Genomic DNA, 19,229 nt, shown 5'->3' on the forward strand with positions numbered 1-19,229 from the left:
ACAAAGGAAGACGAACGGAGAATGCACATGAGCAGATCTGCAATGTGCAGCATACAAAACAGTTAAATATTTGCACATTCCCCATACTCCAAGAGCACCAGCACTGAGGCCTCACCTTATGCTTGTGGTTCTTCAGGAATAAGAAACTACTGAGCAAGATATGTCACTGAGTTACCGTCAAGCGTTCATATAGCCACGGACTCCAATCGGAAGAGTATCTGAACTCAGCATTACCTTTCTGTCCCCCACCCCCACCCCCTCCTCTAGCCCTGCCCCAAAGGTACCAGCATTCCCACTACTTGTTCATGAGCTTTTGGAAAGCAATCTGTCCCCAGAAGGAAAGATGGGATGGGGGTGAAAAGGAAATGTGTTTGCGTATCGATATTTGCAACGATATTAGCAGAGGGTTACGCTCAACAGTATATGGCATCAGAAACAGAACGTCATCAGCAGGAGTAACAGATAGAAGTTGTTTATTAAGGAAGAAGACATGTCAGGGGGCAGATGGCTTAAGGAAATGATGCAGGTGCTTCTGTAAAGGGACAGATGAGGTCATACAATATTATTATACTTTGAGAAGTGAGCTTCAGTGCCAACTCAGTCCTTGGACAAACGTGTACAAAATCAGGCAAGGCTACAGCAACCATTTTTGTCATTTTTCTCATTAGAAAGGAAGACCCAGTAATAATTTCAATACATTCCTCTAGCTGCATTCGTTGTAGTCGTTGGCACTTGGAACAGGACTTCTCATATGGTTTAAAACTACTAAGTGATCCTTTCTCCTTTCCCTAATGAGTAGGTCGAGGTCAGCTCTTTGCAGAATGAGTAAATTGGGAGAAGCAGCCTCTGCCTGTGGTGTTCAAGTGACCAGGCTGCCTTCCTACTGGGGGTAGATGGGCTTCCTCGGAATAATCCCTGCTTTCAGCTAGTGCCTGGTGCTCCTGGCTTGGGAGGGTGTGCTCCGAAGAAGCAGCCCGGCTTCATAAGGAAAAGAAAGAAGCCTTTAATTTCAGCCCTAGAGTGATCACACCCTTTTCAAACACCCCAGGCTCCAGTGGGGCTAATGTGCAGGGGAGGCCAGAATTTGACAAGCTCAACAGCACTGTGAGCCCACACCTCAATTTAGAACTTGGCCTGGGAGACTGTGTCAGGACCCTGGCATCATGAATCGGGCCTGAGGACAAGGCTGGCGAGTCTCAAACACCAAATGAAGCAAACTGATGTGCTCCTGGAAGACTGAGCTGAATACACGTGAAAACGACATAACTTTCTTACCTTCCTGGAGAAGGTACTGCATCGCCTCTGCCAAGGAAATAGAGAAACCGCCTGCCTGGCTGCTCCTGTCCATGGATTGCCCTTTTCTTTCTCTCTCCCTTCCTTTCTCTGCCTTCCTTCCTTCTTTTCTTCCTTCCTTCCTTCCTTCCTGTCCCATATGGTCCATTTTTTTTTAGGAGAGGATTGTGCGCCAGTGTCCCTATCCTAAGTGACAAGGAAAATCTTGATCCTGTAAGTTCCTTAACAACATGGAGATGGTTTCTCTTTGATTTGAAGATACTGTGAAATAGGAAGCACTGAAAACAGTTGATTAGCATTCTTTAATCTAATTGGCATGGTAGGACTTTTATTAATGGTCAATCTCGGAGGCATTCATGCTTCTTGCTAGTAAATGGTCACAGAACTACCTTAGAAGATTTATGTGGACTTACAAAAGCAAATTGACTCTTCCCCAGCTGTACTGGAAATTTAGTATAATCAATTCATCGACTTTCTATGAGAAAAAAATAAGTAAAAGTCTGAGCCTGTGGACAGTGGGTTCTAAACTGCCTGGGAACCCGAGTGAAGGGTTTTGCTTCCCAAGCTGCGGGTGGAACACTGCTCTCTCACTGCGGCTGCTAGTTCACTATCCCCATGAGGTACACTGACTCGTCAACTTCTAGTCTGGACCAACGTATACGGAGAGAGAACAAAAAGGAAATACGTAACTTATATCTCACTACGTATTCATGAACCAAAAATAAATTCTATTTCTATGTTATATTTACACAATTAGAAAAATCTAAAATGAGATGGTAGAGTCATAAAAACTTTGTTTAAGCCCCACTGAAAATAAAACGAAGTGATCCCCTATGATTGTCATTCTTAATTTCCATGGATATTTAGAGCCAAACTTGGCTAATAAATAGAGTAAACTGCTTATGCACAGAATTTAGATTCAAATACAGCATCGCCGTTTGACCCAATGAAAGAGGCGTTTGCAATCAGATCATTCCTGAATAGCCTTTCACTTTTAAGAACATGGCCAGAAGTGACTGCACCCCAGTACTGAGGCAGAGCTGGAGCTAAAACAAAGTGTTCATACACACATGTATTTTGCATAAATAAATGAAATAACAAGACATAAAAATGACTCAAATCCGGCAACTGTGAGGCAAGCCCACACGAGTCGAAACAGATGACTTTTGTTCGTGTAGTTTTCGTACAAGTTTCACATTAGTCAGAAGTGATAAAAAATACCATTTATATCCAGTGCTTATAACACTTACGAAACAACATCTGTGAGTGTGTGTTTTTTGTTGTTTTTTTTTCTTTTTCTTTTTTTTTTTTTTAACTACAAGCAAAATCAAGTTTCAGTCCTAAAGAACAGTCCTTTGTTCTCCACCAGCCCAGAATATTATTTTGGCATGGTCATAAAAAACAAACAAAATTAACCTACTATTCTAAATGTTTGCCTTTGTGCAAAATTAATTACATACAATACAATGCTAGCCATACAGCACTCTACCTATGCGACAAAATTAAAAAGGAAGAGAGAGGAGGAGACAGCAAACGCAAGAGTCCAAGAGAAAGGAAAAAACGTGAGAATGAAGTGAGGAGGAGAGGTATATATAATCAACAGAAATCAGTAAAACAATAATAAATATTCATTTCTTTTGAGAAAAAAATGACCTCCTCCTCATTTGAAATAAATGTACAAAAACAAAATTCCAATCCCCAACCAATACTAAGAACAAAACATTCCTATCAGTACCTTAATCAGCTTATGGAGAGCACTCCCAGCTAATGACATAGCCAGTAACATCTTGGCTAGACCTATTTATTGCTATTAGGTATGGCCTTGAGCACTCTTTAAATAAATATGAAGGTACACTATTTTCTTCCAAGTGACAAAATGGCTCAAGAAATCTGATGGGGCCGTTCCTATGTCCTGGTGGTGAGATTCTGGGTTGTCCCATGAAGTGAACTGTCCCATTAACTGACATTTTCCCATTGAACCACTCCGGGTGAGGCCCTCCCCCACCCCACAGTCAGTCAGTCCTGGTTTCAGGAAGGTCAAAATGGCATGGCCGAGCTCCCTGGAGTTAAGAGATGGGGAATGAAACCTCACTGCCTCCCAGCCCATCAGCACATCTCCAGAGAAATCCTTGTGTGACCAGTGCAGTTAATCTGGTTCACAGGGAGGCATGCCCCCCATGTGGCCATGGATGGAGGGAGGGAGTGAGCCAGAGGAGCTCAGCTGCTGCCCCAGAAGTCGTCCGTTCCCCAGAGTTAACAGTAGGAACATCCCATATAGGGAATGTATTTCCCCTCCTTCTCCTTCCCTATGGTTTTCTTTCATTCTCTGGATGTATCATGACTATTTGCCTTCTATCTTTGCCTGGAGGCTGTCATGTGGCTTCTTGCATCCTGGGGATTTTGCAAAAAAAAAACCCCAAAAAACAAAACAACAACAACAACGAAAACTCCCTAGATGCACCAGATGTGACAAGGCAACTCCGTGCGAAGATGCCAGCCCGTGACAGCATCACTGTAGCCTCCTCCATGGTCCACAACCTTGGGTTTTGGGTTTGGCTGCAGGACTCTCCTGCCTGGCGGTCACCACTGCTGACCCTTGCTGCTGAATGGCATTTGGGGGAAACACCGCTGACGCAGATCCTACCACTGCTGCTCAACTGAATTAGAGGGGATTCTGGCAAAGCTTCTGAGGTCACAGAGAACCTCGGGGGCGTATCTGTTGAAGTGTAAGACCTCACACCTGTATCCAAACACACAGCCCTGCAGCCAGATATACGTTTACATTGAAAACCAGTAGAAGTATTGAATAGTATCTTGTTTCAGAAATGCGTCCAGATGCGCTGGGGACATAAAATCACTGTGTGCATCTTTTGTGTCTAGCCGGAGAAGGAGGTGAAAGGGGCTGAAAAGGTCTTCAGGAAAGGAGGGTGAAAAACAAGAATTATTAAATTAATGCCACAAACATTTTTTTTTCAAATAAATAGTAAGTGGACCCTTGACATTCTGGAATGAATAATTTAAGAGAAAATGTGTTAAGACTGAATGTCAGGGTTAAAAGGCAAAGGGATAATGGATGTAGTGAGAGGTGGTCTCAGGCAGAGAAGACCACCAGGTTGGTATCTGGTGTGGTGATCGCTCTGGTGCGCGCGCGGTATAACGCGTCACACGTGGATGGCACGTCAAGAGGCAAACACAATTGGGTACCTGCACTGTGGCAACCTTGTTCATTCCTTACAATATCTTGTCTCCAGATTCCTGAGTACTTTACCATTTTCTGGAAAAGAAAAATGTGTGGTTTGTTGTGTTATCTTAAGATGCCAAAGATTGTCTAAGACTTTGCAGTGTCTCCTTTAAGACTTTCAAAATATTAAGATTCAAAAGTTATGAAAAAGTTTGGCACATTCAGAGTTGAACTCTACACGTGGAAACAATGGAATTCTGAGGCCTTTTGAATATGCTCTGCACGCAGCTGCGCACGCTGTGGACTGGTTCTGTTTCACGATAGGAAATCCTTAGTTGTTCTCTAAAAGAATTCAGAATAAAAACACATTCACAACCTGTAGGCCGGCACAGCATACCTGAGTGAGAATGTTTAACCCCATCTAAAACAGTAACTTAAACCTTTATCAACATCCAAAAGAAAAAAAAAAAAGTAAGACAAAAATATAAGACTTGTAAGACAGCTATGGGTTGAGATAAGTTTTCAAGTCCTGGTGTCTCATATTTAATATGTCTTCACCTAAATTAAAAAAACAACAACAACAACAATAACAATAACGACAAAAACTCAAGTTCATGAAAAATCAGGAAAAACTTAATCTGTCTCACACTTTACGAAACAATTAAGACCATTCTGCTGATGTAATTGTGGAGCCACAAATGCATGCGGGCTCTTTAAGAACTTTTTGTTGGGGGAGGGGAGGTGAAATGTCAAAGTATTTTAATTCAGCAAACAAACACTCCTCAGTTGGCACTGACAGCTTCCGGGGCTTCATTTTCACTGCTATAGTCTGATTTGGGGTCATCTTCATAGTCGTCATACATTTCCATTTCATCCTCTCCATTAATCATTTCGTTTCCAGCTAGGCTTCCGCCGTCTGTCTTCATACCATAAGTGCTCTGGATGACTGGGAGGCTGGGCTCTGGGCTGGCCGAGGTGCTAGAGCAGTCAGATGTCATCTGAGGTGACGGTGTGGTAGTTGCCATAGTAATAGCACCAGGATACACAACACCTGTTCCTGTGGTGATTGGAATCTGAGGCTGTTGCCTGTATAGATTCAAAAAATAAAATGAAACAGGGGGAAATATCTGTATACATGTTCTTCCGTGTGGCATTGGCATTCATCTCCCACACATTCCAAAAGGGGGCTCTGTTGACATTCTAAGCAAATGACAAAACGTGACAAAGGTGCTCCCTGGAGGAGTCCTGCAAATCGCCCTGATGCTATGGTTGGGCAGTAAGCAATACAATGGAGCAACTTATTGACGGTCTCGAAACCTAAAAGCAGGGTTCTTACAGCATTACAAATATGGCAAAGCTCGACTAACACTTGGCATTTGAAGTGCATTTGAAACAAATGCTGTAGTCAATTCCACAAAGTTACATGTGAGATCATTTCTTAAGATCCGCAGCATTAGACATATTTTAATGACACCGGTAAGCAGGCTTGTGTCTCCGCCTTGGTTTGAGAACTGTACAAAGGGAAGATCAAGACGAGAAAGGATCAAGTGTGTCCCAGGGAGTCAGATTTAGCAAAGCATAGATTTGGTATCCATGCAAATATCTACCTATTTCTGTGGCTGAACTTGTAAGGATGCTCCTTTAAGGAGCTTCTGTTTTCATTATCATGGAAGGATCATGTTGGATGTCTGGGCTGGAGCTGGGTTGGAGGAGTCAGGAGTGAAGTGCAGGGAGCCTATCAGAATAACACCCATTGCCTCATCCTGGATGCCAGCAGGTGTCAAGGCCGGGTCACAATGGTACTCTAGTTCAAATACACTTACCAAACCCTTTATGAAGGTCAGTTTCTCCCTCTACAGGGACACATGGCTATCTGCCTCTCAATCTCCCTTGAGGCATTGTAATGGGTTGAAAGAACTGAAGACCTACTACCTCACTCAGAGACTATGACTGAAACAATATTCTCATGGGTGAAATACTTACCAAGTGTTCCTCGACCTTAATGGACAGTAATTACAATGTAAACTCATGTCATAGAATTTGATTCTATGAGAGTGAAACCAGTATTTTCTGAGGTGTCTCTATGCGTGGATATATATTCCTCTATCTTCTCCTTCAGGCAATCAAAAAATCACCATAAGTGTCATAAAAAATGGATCAATATCAGGTGCTTAGTATCAACTGGGTACTGGCAGGCTCCTTTCTGCTGACTATCCTTTCTGAGCTTCAGTTTCCAGATATTTATGAGAGCTGGGGTCAGGGAAGTCTTGGAAGGTCCTCTCACCTTTTAACACTCACGACACTTCAGGCCAGTCCTTCTCTTGAATGGTTCTTATGGACCCTCTAAAATATCATTGAAACTCTCTAACCACCTCAGTCTAATGGAAAAATACCCTCAATCCATGAAGAAGTGGCTCAGTTACCAGCGATTCTTTGACATGTCCAGAGTAATTTTCTCAAAGAGCCCTGCATGTCTTCCAGCCTGGTCGAAGGGAAAATGATGGAAATGATCTAGAATCACTCGGAGATACCTGATAATGCTATCTTTGACAACCTCTTCCTATCCCCAGAAGGCATAATCTGGATTCCTTAACCTCTGACCAACATAACATAGAGACACTTTCATAGCAAATACTACCTTATTCAACTAACATGACGACCCCATGAGGTACTGTCATGCCCACTTTACAGAAGAAGAAAATAAGGCCTTGCTTAAAAGCAAGCAATAACCAGCAGCGGCAGCCTTTGAATCTAGGTCACCTGACTTGAATTCTATCACTCTTTCCTTTATAGATATTCAATACACAAACACACTATGCTCAGTATGTCTCATAAAAATTCCCGATTTCTATAGAGCCTGCCTGTACCCAGTTGATACTAAGCACCTGATATTGATCCATTTTTATGAGGCTCATGGTGATTCTTTGATCGCCTGAAGGAGATGATAGGATATATATCTATGCATAGAGACACCTCAGAAAATACTGGTTTCACTCTCATAGGATCAAATTCTAAAAACAGAATACGTCTGCTTCCTAACTTTTGGGCAAATTAGCACAAATTAAATTTCATGCTAGCCTGCCCAAGGCAGGGAATGCCTTATTAAATTTTTTACTGAACTTGGATAATTGCAATGAAAATATTTTTGCCTTAATCACATAATGAGTGTAGAGTAAAAACTTTTATTGCAATATTAACCCATTTTACAGATTTCCCAATTTGGTGAGCTAATCTATAACATAAACTCTACATACCATGCACCAACTACCAAGTGGTAGTTTCTTTTCATAAAGGACATTTTCTTTTCGGAAAGAATAGATGGCCAGTTTTGCAGTATTTTATAATCAAAATATCTAGATGTAGTTATTTACTAAATACATTTGAACTGAGCTCCTATTAAGTGCTAGGGACAATGACTAGATATTTTCACATTATCTTCGACCTTCACAATAAGCCTAAGAGGCAAATATTACTTCTCCTCTTTTATCGATGAAGTAACCAACCAAGTTTTGGAGAGTTTAAACGGTTTGTCCAAGGCCATATACATACCACAGCCAGGAGCTGAACCCTTTCTTCATGTTGCAAATTCTCCACTGGATATCAAGACAAGGGTGAGAATGGCAAGCTCACACGATCAGAAAACTATTTAGCAATATGAATCAGAATCAAACTCTTCTAAACTGGGCTCCACATATTTAACAGTACAGTATTTGGACATTAAGTCGGTAATGGAACATTAAAAACAGACAAAGAGACAAACAAAACATCTATAACTTGTTTTCTGTGGTGAGGCACATGATATTCAAAAGCCTACTACCGGTGGTAGAGAGATACCAGACTAAGTCACTCACTGACCCCCTATGTACTTACTTCTTGCCTGGTCAGCCCCCCTCATTCCTTAACGATGTTAGCTCCAGGCTTACTGCCACTGGCTCTCCAACATTACTCCTGCCGTAATTCTTGATGTCTCACTATCTACAAAGGTGGTAATTTTAACACCCTGCTCTCTCAATTTTGTGACCTCCTCTCTGCTGTGATGATCTGGCCTCCTCCCTATATCAGCAGACCTTGTCATTTCCAGCTGTAACCCCACCCTAATTTCTATTTAAAAATTTTTAACGTTTATTTATTATTGACAGACAGAAAAAGAAAGAGCACAAGCATGGGAGGGGCAGAGAGAGGAGGAGACACAGAATCCAAAGCAGACTCCAGGCTCTGAGCTGTCAGCACAGAGCCTGACGCGGGGCTCGAACTCACAAACCGTGATTTCATGACCTGAGCCGAGGTCAGACACTAAACCGACTGAGTCACCCAGGCGCCCCCCTAATTTCTATTTTAAATATCCCACTGTCTGACCACAACATCTTCTCTTTCTAGTTTTCTTTCTCTAGAAGAACAATTCAACAATTCTCCCACCTTATGAGCATCTACAATTCCTTGATCTCTTCAACCAATTTTCACTGCCCTTCTCTCTCCCTCTTGTGCCTTGACTTTATCTCTTTACCCAATATCAATTCTGTGGTTAGTCACTATCTTGTACATACTCTCTCCTCTTACATGGCAAATCTTGAACTCCCTGCCTACTTGTGACCACTCCCACACAGCTGAACTTGGCTGCAGAAAGCACATTTCCATGATTACTAGTCTGAATTTTTGAGCATGAATTTTAAATTGGTCTCTGGTGCTGTTCAGCCATCATGTTGTACTATTCCCTAAGCCACTCCTTCTTCTACTCTCCTAGATAATTAGTTCATACCTTCTCAACTCTCCTCAAATGTCCAACTTCTCCCACATTCTCACTCTAGTTGATGACCTGACTTTCCATTTCATGGAGACATTAGAAGTAATCAGAAGAAGTTTTTCAAAAGCTCTCATCATCACATGTACCCATCTATCTCTGTTTTCCTAACTCTCTGCCTGCCTTTCTGTATTTTGAATGAACTCATAATCCAATGGGAGGCCAACCCTTTCGTGTGTGCACTGAATCTCTGTTCTCACTAAGGATCTGTCTCCAGTAATTGTCTCTCCCATCTGCATGATCAATTTTCCCTCTTTCTTGGATCATTCCCATTGGCACATAAACATGCCATAATCTCTCCCACTTTAAAAACAGAAAACAACAAAAACTCTGTCTTGACTCACCCGAATCCCCCTCCAGCTACCGCTCTATTTCTCTGATCTCCTTTAAAGCAAAACTTTTTTGAAAAATTGTGTATATTCACTCTCTCCATTTCTTCTACTAAATTCTTAAGTCTACTTCAATCACTCCCCAACACTTCAATGAAACATAGCTTGTAAAAGTCACACTACCAATGATCTTGTGTTGTTAAATTCAAAAGTCAGTTCTTAGTCCTCATCTTACTTGACCTATGCCATGAGCAGCATTTGACCACTTTTCCCCTTGTGGGAACCGCTTTCTTCCCTTGTCTTCTGGTCTTCTTCCTATCTCATTAGCTGCTCCTTCTAGGTCCCTGGATGCACCCTCCTCATCCTCATCAACCTGACATTTAAGCTCTGAAGTACCCCAGGATCAGTTCTTGCACCTGTTCTCTATCTAAATTCATTCCTTTGGTGATCTTGTCCATTTTCCACAGCTTCGAATATTATCTAGGTGCTGATGACTCTCAAATTTGGATGCCTGGTAGGCACTACATTCCTAAATTTCAGAGTCATGTATATATATATAACTTCTTATTCAATGTGGATGTCAAACTACCATCTCAACCTTACAGATGTGAAACTGAACTCCTGATCATTCTCCATAGATCTGCTCCTCTCGTGGCCTTTCTGATCTTAGTTAATGATTGCTTCATCCTTGGCTGTTTGAGCCAATCCCTGGCAACCGCATGTCTCTCAAATGCTATATCCAATCCATCAGCAAATCCTATTAGTCTGCTATCAGGAATATATCCAGAATCCCTCCACTTCTTGTTCCCTCCACCTTTACAAATCTGGTCCAGGCCACCGTCAACTCTAATCTGGTTTATTGTAAAAGCCTGCCTCCTTATTCCAGCCATGCCTCCTTCAGACAATACTCAAGATGGCAGAAAGAATGACGTTTTTAAAACCCAAGTCAGGGGCGCCTGGGTGGCGCAGTCGGTTAAGCGTCCGACTTCAGCCAGGTCACGATCTCGCGCTCCGTGAGTTCGAGCCCCGCGTCGGGCTCTGGGCTGATGGCTCAGAGCCTGGAGCCTGTTTCCGATTCTGTGTCTCCCTCTCTCTCTGCCCCTCCCCCGTTCATGCTCTGTCTCTCTCTGTCCCAAAAATAAATAAACGTTGAAAAAAAAAATTAAAAAAAAAAATAAAACCCAAGTCAGATCAGAGTACTCTTCTGCCTATGACCCTTCAATGCCTTTCCACCTCACTCAGGGTCAGATTCAAAGTCTTCACAATGGCTGAAAGTCCTTTCACAGTTTGACTCCCTACTACCTCTCTGACATCTGTTACTTTTCCTTCCTACCCATGCTGCTCCTACCACTCTGACATCATTAATTCTTGAAAAAGCCAATCACAACCTTCCCTCCAGACCTCTGCAGTTGCTGCCTTGTTTTTCTCCCAGAGACCCATGCAGCTTGCTACCTCACTCTGCAGGCCTTTGGTTCCAGTATGAGATTGTCAGTGAGGCTTTCTGTAGCCACTTTGTTTAAAATTATACTCCATCCCCTGAAATTCCCTACCTTTTCTCTGCTTTACTTTGTTCTAAGGTACTTACTACTATTTGATATTTATTTATTGATTGATTGGTTGGCTGTCCGATTCCTCCCACCAGAACGTAAGCTTCATGAGGACAGGAATTTTCACTGATACAGCTCTAAAATTTCAGCAATGCCTGGACCACAGGAGGCACATTCCATAATGTATACATGCAGTGAATGAATGAATGAATGAGTGAACTCGTGAATGAGGGGGAAAACAAATGACAAAGTTGGGTACCTACTTAAGAGAAGAAAAAATATAATGAGACTAGATATATGAGAGGGAAGATAGTGGAGAATGAATGTGAATATAACCATCTTTAAAGGCTTGAATGGCTGTCTTTATAAATAAGGAAGAGACTAACTCTAGAAAAGGGACCAAAGAAGAGGATTAGAACTGATCTACAAAGTAGCAGAAAGGTAGACCATGGCTCAGTTAAGAGAAAAGAACTTGGCTAGCATTAGGACATGTTCCACAAAGAAACCAGCTTCCTTGGGAAGTGGTGAGCTCTCTAGCCCTATAACAGTTCAAGCAGAACGTAGGGAGGACTCCTACAATGGTTGGCTACTTGAAGTACATGACTTCTGAGGCCCCTTTTAAGTTACCACTGATTCTATGGATGCAAAATCATAAGCTAACTATCATGCTGGTCTTGCTTTCTCATTGTTGTTACCAGCATAATAAAAGACTACAAAATCAAGTGAGCATGGCTAATTATAGTTGCAGTATCCTGGCTTTCAAGAGTTTCCAAAATATTGCCCCACCCTACCTCTCTTACTTTTCTTTACTGCCAGGAATAATTATTCCTAGGCTAGCTTCATTTTTTACATGTTTAACATTTCTGCATTTCCCTCCATGTGTTCATGCTAATCTTTATGCTAAGACAGGAATCTTTACCTCTACTTTCCACCAGCCTGACCCTACCCAAACATCAGGTCCCCTTTCTCAAAAATGACCTATGGCTGGCCCTAAGGAATAGTAATCTCTTCTCTTCTGACCTTTACTTGCTCTGCTCCATAAAATCAAAATTAGTACTTCACTATACATTGTGTGCAGCACTATGCAATGCATTCCCTGTGTGTGTGTATGTGTGTGTGTGTGTGTGTGTGTGTGTGTGTGTAACAAACTCTTATTTGCTAATATGTTTGTGTATGTGTCTGGTTTCTCTAACCACAGCACTCTCTGAAAGCTCACTGTGTACAGAATTAATGCCTCATGTACTGTATTAATTTAGTACAGTGCTGGGCACATCACTGGTTTCAAATAAGCCCTCACCAATTGACGGACCAATCAATTACAAAATGGAAAATCCAGCCAGCAGGCTCAAGCTTTGTCTATCGGAAATTACTTTCCTAAAAAGCATTTTTCCTTCCTTTACAGATCAATTGCAAAGTCAAAATTCAAACACTGCAGATTTCACAAACAGGAATAGCTGGCAAGTATTGGGCTTTACAAATAATGAATGTGCACATCAAAACAAAAGTTGTAGATGTTTGTAAAAGTGTATACATGCAGCTGATATGAGCAGAGACAAGCTAAGAACCCCTCTTCCCAGCCCAAGTAAAGAATAAAGCTGACCCTGATAGAGTACAGCATTAGTACATGGCTTCCAAATCACAAGAATATTTGTGGAGTACAGTTTAGCTTCACCAATCGCAAAAGCCAAAACCAAAACAAAACCCCACGAAAACCTACATATTAATTTGGCAAATCCCCCTTGTTTGCTGATCTTTCAGACTTTTACAGCATCTACAAATGAAGACAATGAGGTCTGTTTCATGAAGAGATAAGCCTACATGTTCTACATCTCTGTAGTTGATACTAGAGTAAGAAATGGAAATGATAGCAATCTTTTTTTTTTTTTTTAATTTTTTTTTTCAACGTTTATTTATTTTTGGGACAGAGAGAGACAGAGCATGAACGGGGGAGGGGCAGAGAGAGAGGGAGACACAGAATCGGAAACAGGCTCCAGGCTCTGAGCCATCAGCCCAGAGCCTGACGCGGGGCTCAAACTCACGGATCGCGAGATCGTGACCTGGCTGAAATCGGACGCTTAACCGACTGCGCCACCCAGGCGCCCCGATAGCAATCTTTTTATGCTGCCTATCAGAGATCCTAATCCAGCTTTCTCTACAGAGTTCCATACTGAAAAGAGTATGGCTAGCCTATGCTAATCAATTATGTTTATAAGTATCGTACAGGTTTGATTCAACTTCTTAAGGATTAAGATCAAATGGCAAATGTTCAAATCACTTACAGCATAAGTCACTAGAATATAATTCTTTATAATATGAAATATATACTTGGCACGTAGCATTACTTTTCTAGAATAATAATAATAATAATATTTATCCTAAGTCAGGGCTTCCTATGTGCCAGACATTGTTTTAAGCAAGCACTTTATTTTTTTTTCAACGTTTATTTATTTTTGGGACAGAGAGAGACAGAGCATGAACGGGGGAGGGGCAGAGAGAGAGGGAGACACAGCATCGGAAACAGGCTCCAGGCTCTGAGCCATCAGCCCAGAGCCCGACGCGGGGCTCGAACTCACGGACCGCGAGATCGTGACCTGGCTGAAGTCGGACGCTTAACCGACTGCGCCACCCAGGTGCCCCTTAAGCAAGCACTTTAGATATATTAAGCTATTCAATCTTCAGAAAGGCCCAGTATTATAGGTATTATTGTCATCTCCACTCTATTTATGAGGGAATCGAGGTACAGAGAGTTTAAATAAGTTTCCCAAGGGCAAGTGGAGACTTCAGAGGAATAAAGATTGCTATGTATAAGTCCCTAGAGCCAGGAATAAGCAGATCTAGTATTTGAACCAGAACAGTCTGGTTCCAGAATTGACGTTCTTAACCACTATACTACACAGCCTCTGAACAATTTGTAGGCTCTAATTGAGAGGTATGTGTAATGGTGAAAAGGACATATGTTTCACATTTGCACTCACATAAGCCTGGTTTACATCTCAGCTGTGCAATTTACTTGGCTGTGTGGCCTTGGACAAATTATTTAACATCTCTGAACATTGTTGTTTTTCAACCACGTAGAGAGGATGATACTGCTTGTCTTGTAATTATTTGTTGTATTCGCAATAATCTTTATGAATCACTCATCACAGTATACAGTATATGGTAAGTATTCAAAAAGTTATCATTATTACTCAAAAAGTAGCCCCAAATTTTATAGTATCTGCATAATTCTCTATTAGTTCACAGGTAAATTATTGAATAAACTTCAAATAAATGGAAATGCATCTGGCCATAATTCTTTGGGAAAAGACAATGTTGTAGCTACATGTACCCTAATTAATATCATTTCAACATTAATAGTGCTCATCAAAAGGATTAAAAGTTCTAATACTTAACCTGTCAATCGAAGGGGTTAAATCTAAGGCAAGAGCTAACCTTACTCCACTTCATATTATTGATAAATTTATTTCATAAAAGCTGAGTAAAAAAAAAATCTAACTCACTGAATTTTTAGTTGTATTGTCAGTAAAATGCATGACAATGTTGAGCAATATACGCAATTTTGTTGGCTCAAAAGTTATGCATGTCTTTTCAAAATCAGCTATAAAAATTGATCTTACCCCCATTCTCTCAAGAAGTCGATAGCAATCTTTGAATTTCTTGTTTCTTTTCCCTCTTGTAATAACCTCACATCTAATGAAGACGAATTTCCAAAGATGAACCCCAGGGAGTTAATAATCTATCAAATACAACTACTTAAAAGAGAATATGAATCCTTAAGTAGAAATAATACCTGGCTTCACATTGCAAGTATTACCAAAGCTGGGCAGAGGAAAATAGTCAGCACTGAAAATTAAAGAATAAGACATTCTGGTCACTGCCTGCACATCCGTAGCTTCATTCTATAGTCTTAAAGGGTCCTTCCATAAAGGACCCACTGCACTACTGGAAACAGAATCCTCAGTCTCTAAATTTCAGAGCTCCTCTAATGCCATCATACACCACAACCAAGGGTTGTAGGCACTCTTTTTTCAAATAGCACAGCCAAACTCATAACTGTGCCAGAATAGGGCACAAAATAGAAACGTATTTTGAGGACAATCCCTCAGTCATTAGGCATGATGGAGGCAGAGACCTAGATTTAAACCCTTGCTCTCTCTGACCTTTTGGCAGCCACAGAACCTTTTCTTTACCTTATTTAGAGGATTATGTGATTTATATACCTAAAGTGTCTAGTGTGCAGTAGATCTTCAATAAACGGTAGATGCTGTTGAGTTGTTTCAGTTTTTTTTTTTTTTTATTTTACATGCATTGCTGTGTGTTGAATTATTTTGATCCAGAGCCACTTCAATGTACCCTTTGGTAAGGGGAAATAAATTAAATAGAGTTGCTACAGCTCATATTTTCAAATAATTATCAGGGACCTAAAATGGTACCTTTGACAGCCTTCCAGACTATGGCAAGAGACACCCATTACGTATCGCTCGATACATAGGGACATGACTGGAACAAACAGAGGGGATCACAAAGGTTCTCAAACTTAAACTTTTGATTCTCTGCTCAAAAGAGATTGCATATGGTCTCAGAGACAGGATTAAAAGGAGACATTTATCACAGAGTTAAAATAAATTTGTATTTTGTTTCATGTGACCCTACTTCCCAAAGTGCACTATGGATTGGTATTTTTTATAAATCATCTAAATAGCCAGTAAATAGCCTACTTACATTGCATTGTATTACTGATGTTAAAAGTATTATTTTTAAAAACACAAACATTTACCATACAGAAGAATTTGATAAACCTACTTTGGCATATGTCATCATCTGTTAAGAGATTGAGATTCTCAAATAACAAAGTGGCTTAAGCCTCCCTTACCTTGCAAAAGTTCTGCCACAGAGTAAAGAAGTTGACTATATGGTATGAAATAAAATATAGTTTTATTGTGATAGTAAATCTGTATTTAATAGTGATGATAGTGGTAAAATATCACCTTTACTGATATTGTACCAAGCACCATAAAAGAACTTTCAAAAACACTGCCTCATTGAATCCTCTCAACAATTGTACGACATCAGTACCACTATTCATTTCATTTCACACATGAGGAAACAGAGGCTCAGAGAAGTTCAATAACTTCCCCGGGCAGGTGGCCCAGTGTTTGAACCTCGGTGGTCAAACTCCAGTGCTCCTCTCTAGAGCACTCTCATGTATGGCACAGATTCATGGCCCAGACCGCTTTCATTGGCGTGTTTTTTTTTTTTTTTTGTATTCTATTTACTATTCCAAATTAATTTTATACTTTAAATACATGCTTCTGAAACCAACTTTTTGTTCCATGAGGTTGTTGTTTTAAGTGTCTTTAAAACTAAGCAGGTCTTTACTTTTCCTCTGAGGCACATCTCTCAACTCCAGATGAGGCTGTCCCATGTGCCCTGGCGTGTGGCATAGCTCCTCATGGCTCCTTCCAGCTAACAGTGAGCCCAGCTGCCTCTAACTCCATTTCTCTCTCTCAAGCCCGGTCCCAAGTATCTTCCCAAGCTGATTGCAGCCGCCTCAGGCCAGTGCCTCCAGCAAGGTCCTCTGGTTTATCACCCCTGTGCCTCTAGGTCTGGGTGTGCTGGAACCTACAGGCGTCTGCATCCCCGCTTATCCCCATGGCTGTGGTTACAAAGGGCCTCTTTTAAATGCAGACAGCCAGTCAGCCAACTCGAAATTTATACCAGAAATCTATTACCTAATTTTTAAACAAAATGACATGAAATCAGACTTGAAGATATCAAAAACATGTCTAGTTTCTGATTTAAGCAAGAAAATCCACATTGTTATTGCTTCCACCACAGAATAATTTACTGCAACAGGAGTTCTGGATCTTACGCCAAAAATGAGGTCCTCTAACCAATGTCAAGGCCAATTATCTTGTGGTAGATCCCACAACAAAAGCAGACTATTGTGATTAGAGTCAGAAGCACCACCCAGAGAAGCTGGAAAGCTTCTGGGGATTTCTTAAGGTTGGTTTTTATTTTTTCTCCCCATATGTCTGCTTAAATAAACTACCAGAAACATTGTGTGTGGGCACTGAACATCTAAGATTAGTTTGCGAGACAAGGAGAGGGGCGACCAGGTTTGTTTTGAGCTGTTGAGCAGGAGCCAGGCTGTAAGACCGTGCGCGCGTGCGTGTGTGTTTGTGTGTGTGTGTGTGTGTGTGTGTGTGTGTGTGTGTGTGTGTGAGAGAGAGAGAGAGAGAGAGAGAGAGAGAGAGAGAGAGACTGCAGAGATCACCACAGCCTAGTCCCTGGATAGGTCTTGATCTCCTTCCTTCCCCAATCTCCTTCCCAAACACACTGCCAGTAGCCATCCTGTGGTTTCCCAGTGGGAGGGGAAAGCCCAGGTGGCCACATTCAGGAACACTCACCCCACGGTAAAGAACTGCCTCATCTCCTGTCTCCGAGACCTCATCAGTTGCTTATATTCCCCGATCCGGAGCTTTTTGCCATCAACAATGCAGGTGCGTTTCGGTCGAGGTTTGTATTTATAGTTCGGGTACTTCTCTAGGTGGATCTTGCTTAGCCGGGCCTGCTCTTCATAGTAAGGTTGCTTCTCTTGGTTGGACATGGATTTCCAGCGAGACCCTAAACAAAAACAGCCGTTAAGTACCCAAGTGGTCAAGGCAACATATTCATGGAAACTACTGGGTATACCTTCCCACCCCTTTACTCACCTCTGGCTCTGGGTAGCTCCTACCACCGCATCCCACTGAGCCTCCCCAGCAGTCTTGTATAGACCATAGAGCAAAGAATAATTTTGTATATGGCAACATTTATTACATTATTTCTTTCAATGACTTAAAGCTGGTGCTACAAAAAGTATATTATTTTAAAACATGTCTCTGCTGCTTAAAGATCGCCTCCTACACCAATGTCCTTCCCCCATCTATTGGTCGTCTATCTCTCTCAAAGGGTGAAAAACTGAAACTTCCAAAGCATACTCTCAAGGCTGACAGGATTCTCAGAAAAAGCTCTCCCGCTTTCAGAGATTCAAACGTCTGTCAACTTGTCCAGGCATCTTTAGGGAAGCTACTTACTGAGAAGGTGTCGGCAGATGTTGGTATCCTTCCATATATAAAAACCCAGTGTGCGCACTGTCTCCCCTGGCCTAGGGTAATTAAAAAGCCTAAACTCTACTTAAGTTCTAGCTTTCGAACCGGAAGGTACAGTTGGAATGATATATACCATTTTCAAGTACTACAAATGTTCATTCAGAGCTGTACCAATGACAGCACAAAAATTTTTAATGTGGTTTATAGAGGAAGAAGGAAAAGTATTCACTTCTCTAATATTGTTTATAAAGAATTACCTAAACACTTGACGAAGAAGGGATGTGTTTTTTTACATGTATCAAATTGCATTTTTGTGTGTCGCTGGTGAATAAAGCGGTAACAGCTGTGCTGACTGGATGTTAGCTAATCTTCAGTGGAGATTTTTCATACATAAACAAATGGAAAGTCGTACAAATCTTCTCTGTAGCCAGCAGTATCCTGGTCTGCTTTAATAGCACATCCATCCCTGTTCTTCCCTGATTGTTGTGCAAAAGTTGTGTAGAAAGTCTACACAGTCAGACTTCTCCGTGTTCTGCTGACTCCCAGTAGCTTAAAGCCCCAGTTAACAGAGGATTCTTGGCACTCTTGAAATGCTTGTGCTTCAAAGTTTATATTTTAATGAATACACTTACTATATTCTTAATATTTTTTTTCACAGGATGCACACCAAGAATATAGATTCCCTACAGCTGCCAAGATGGAAACAGAGAGTTTCTATGCCCATCTGAGAGCTTACTCATGCTGCTACTAAAATGGCAAAAAAAGAAGAAGAAGAAGAAGAAGAAGAAGAAGAAGAAGAAGAAGAAGAAGAAGGAGGAGGAGGAGGAGGGGAAGAAGAAGAAGAAGAAAAGAAAATTTCAAATTTAGGTCTCAAATTCAAGGACAGAGAAACTGATTTTCTTTTAAATGTCTATTAATTAGAAAAACAAAATTAACATGTCCATCAGGAACCTTTTGGTTTCAAAGGTACTTAAATTCAAAAGAATA

The 19,229-nt window shown here is 41.2% G+C and overlaps 1 protein-coding gene across 9 annotated transcripts in view; it reads right to left on the reverse strand.

Annotated features, from left to right (window-relative positions):
• Positions 1 to 449: 449 nt before the first annotated feature.
• SOX6 (SRY-box transcription factor 6) overlaps positions 450 to 19,229 on the reverse strand; it is a 373,444-nt gene continuing 354,664 nt past the window's right edge. For all 9 annotated transcript variants that reach the window (XM_047070868.1, XM_047070866.1, XM_047070864.1 and 6 more), the window contains 2 exons: positions 17,559 to 17,775; positions 450 to 5,560 (listed from right to left, as the gene is read on the reverse strand). In XM_047070868.1, the coding sequence (XP_046926824.1) occupies positions 5,257 to 5,560; positions 17,559 to 17,775 (521 nt within the window). In that variant the 3' untranslated portion in view covers positions 450 to 5,256. The remainder of the gene's footprint in view (positions 5,561 to 17,558; positions 17,776 to 19,229) is intronic.

This window comes from Lynx rufus, unplaced genomic scaffold (genome assembly GCF_022079265.1).
Source record: "Lynx rufus isolate CCGP_SWC_20201006 ecotype Redwood Valley unplaced genomic scaffold, mLynRuf1.p SCAF_9, whole genome shotgun sequence".
In the NCBI taxonomy this organism is placed as follows: Eukaryota; Metazoa; Chordata; class Mammalia; order Carnivora; family Felidae; genus Lynx; species Lynx rufus.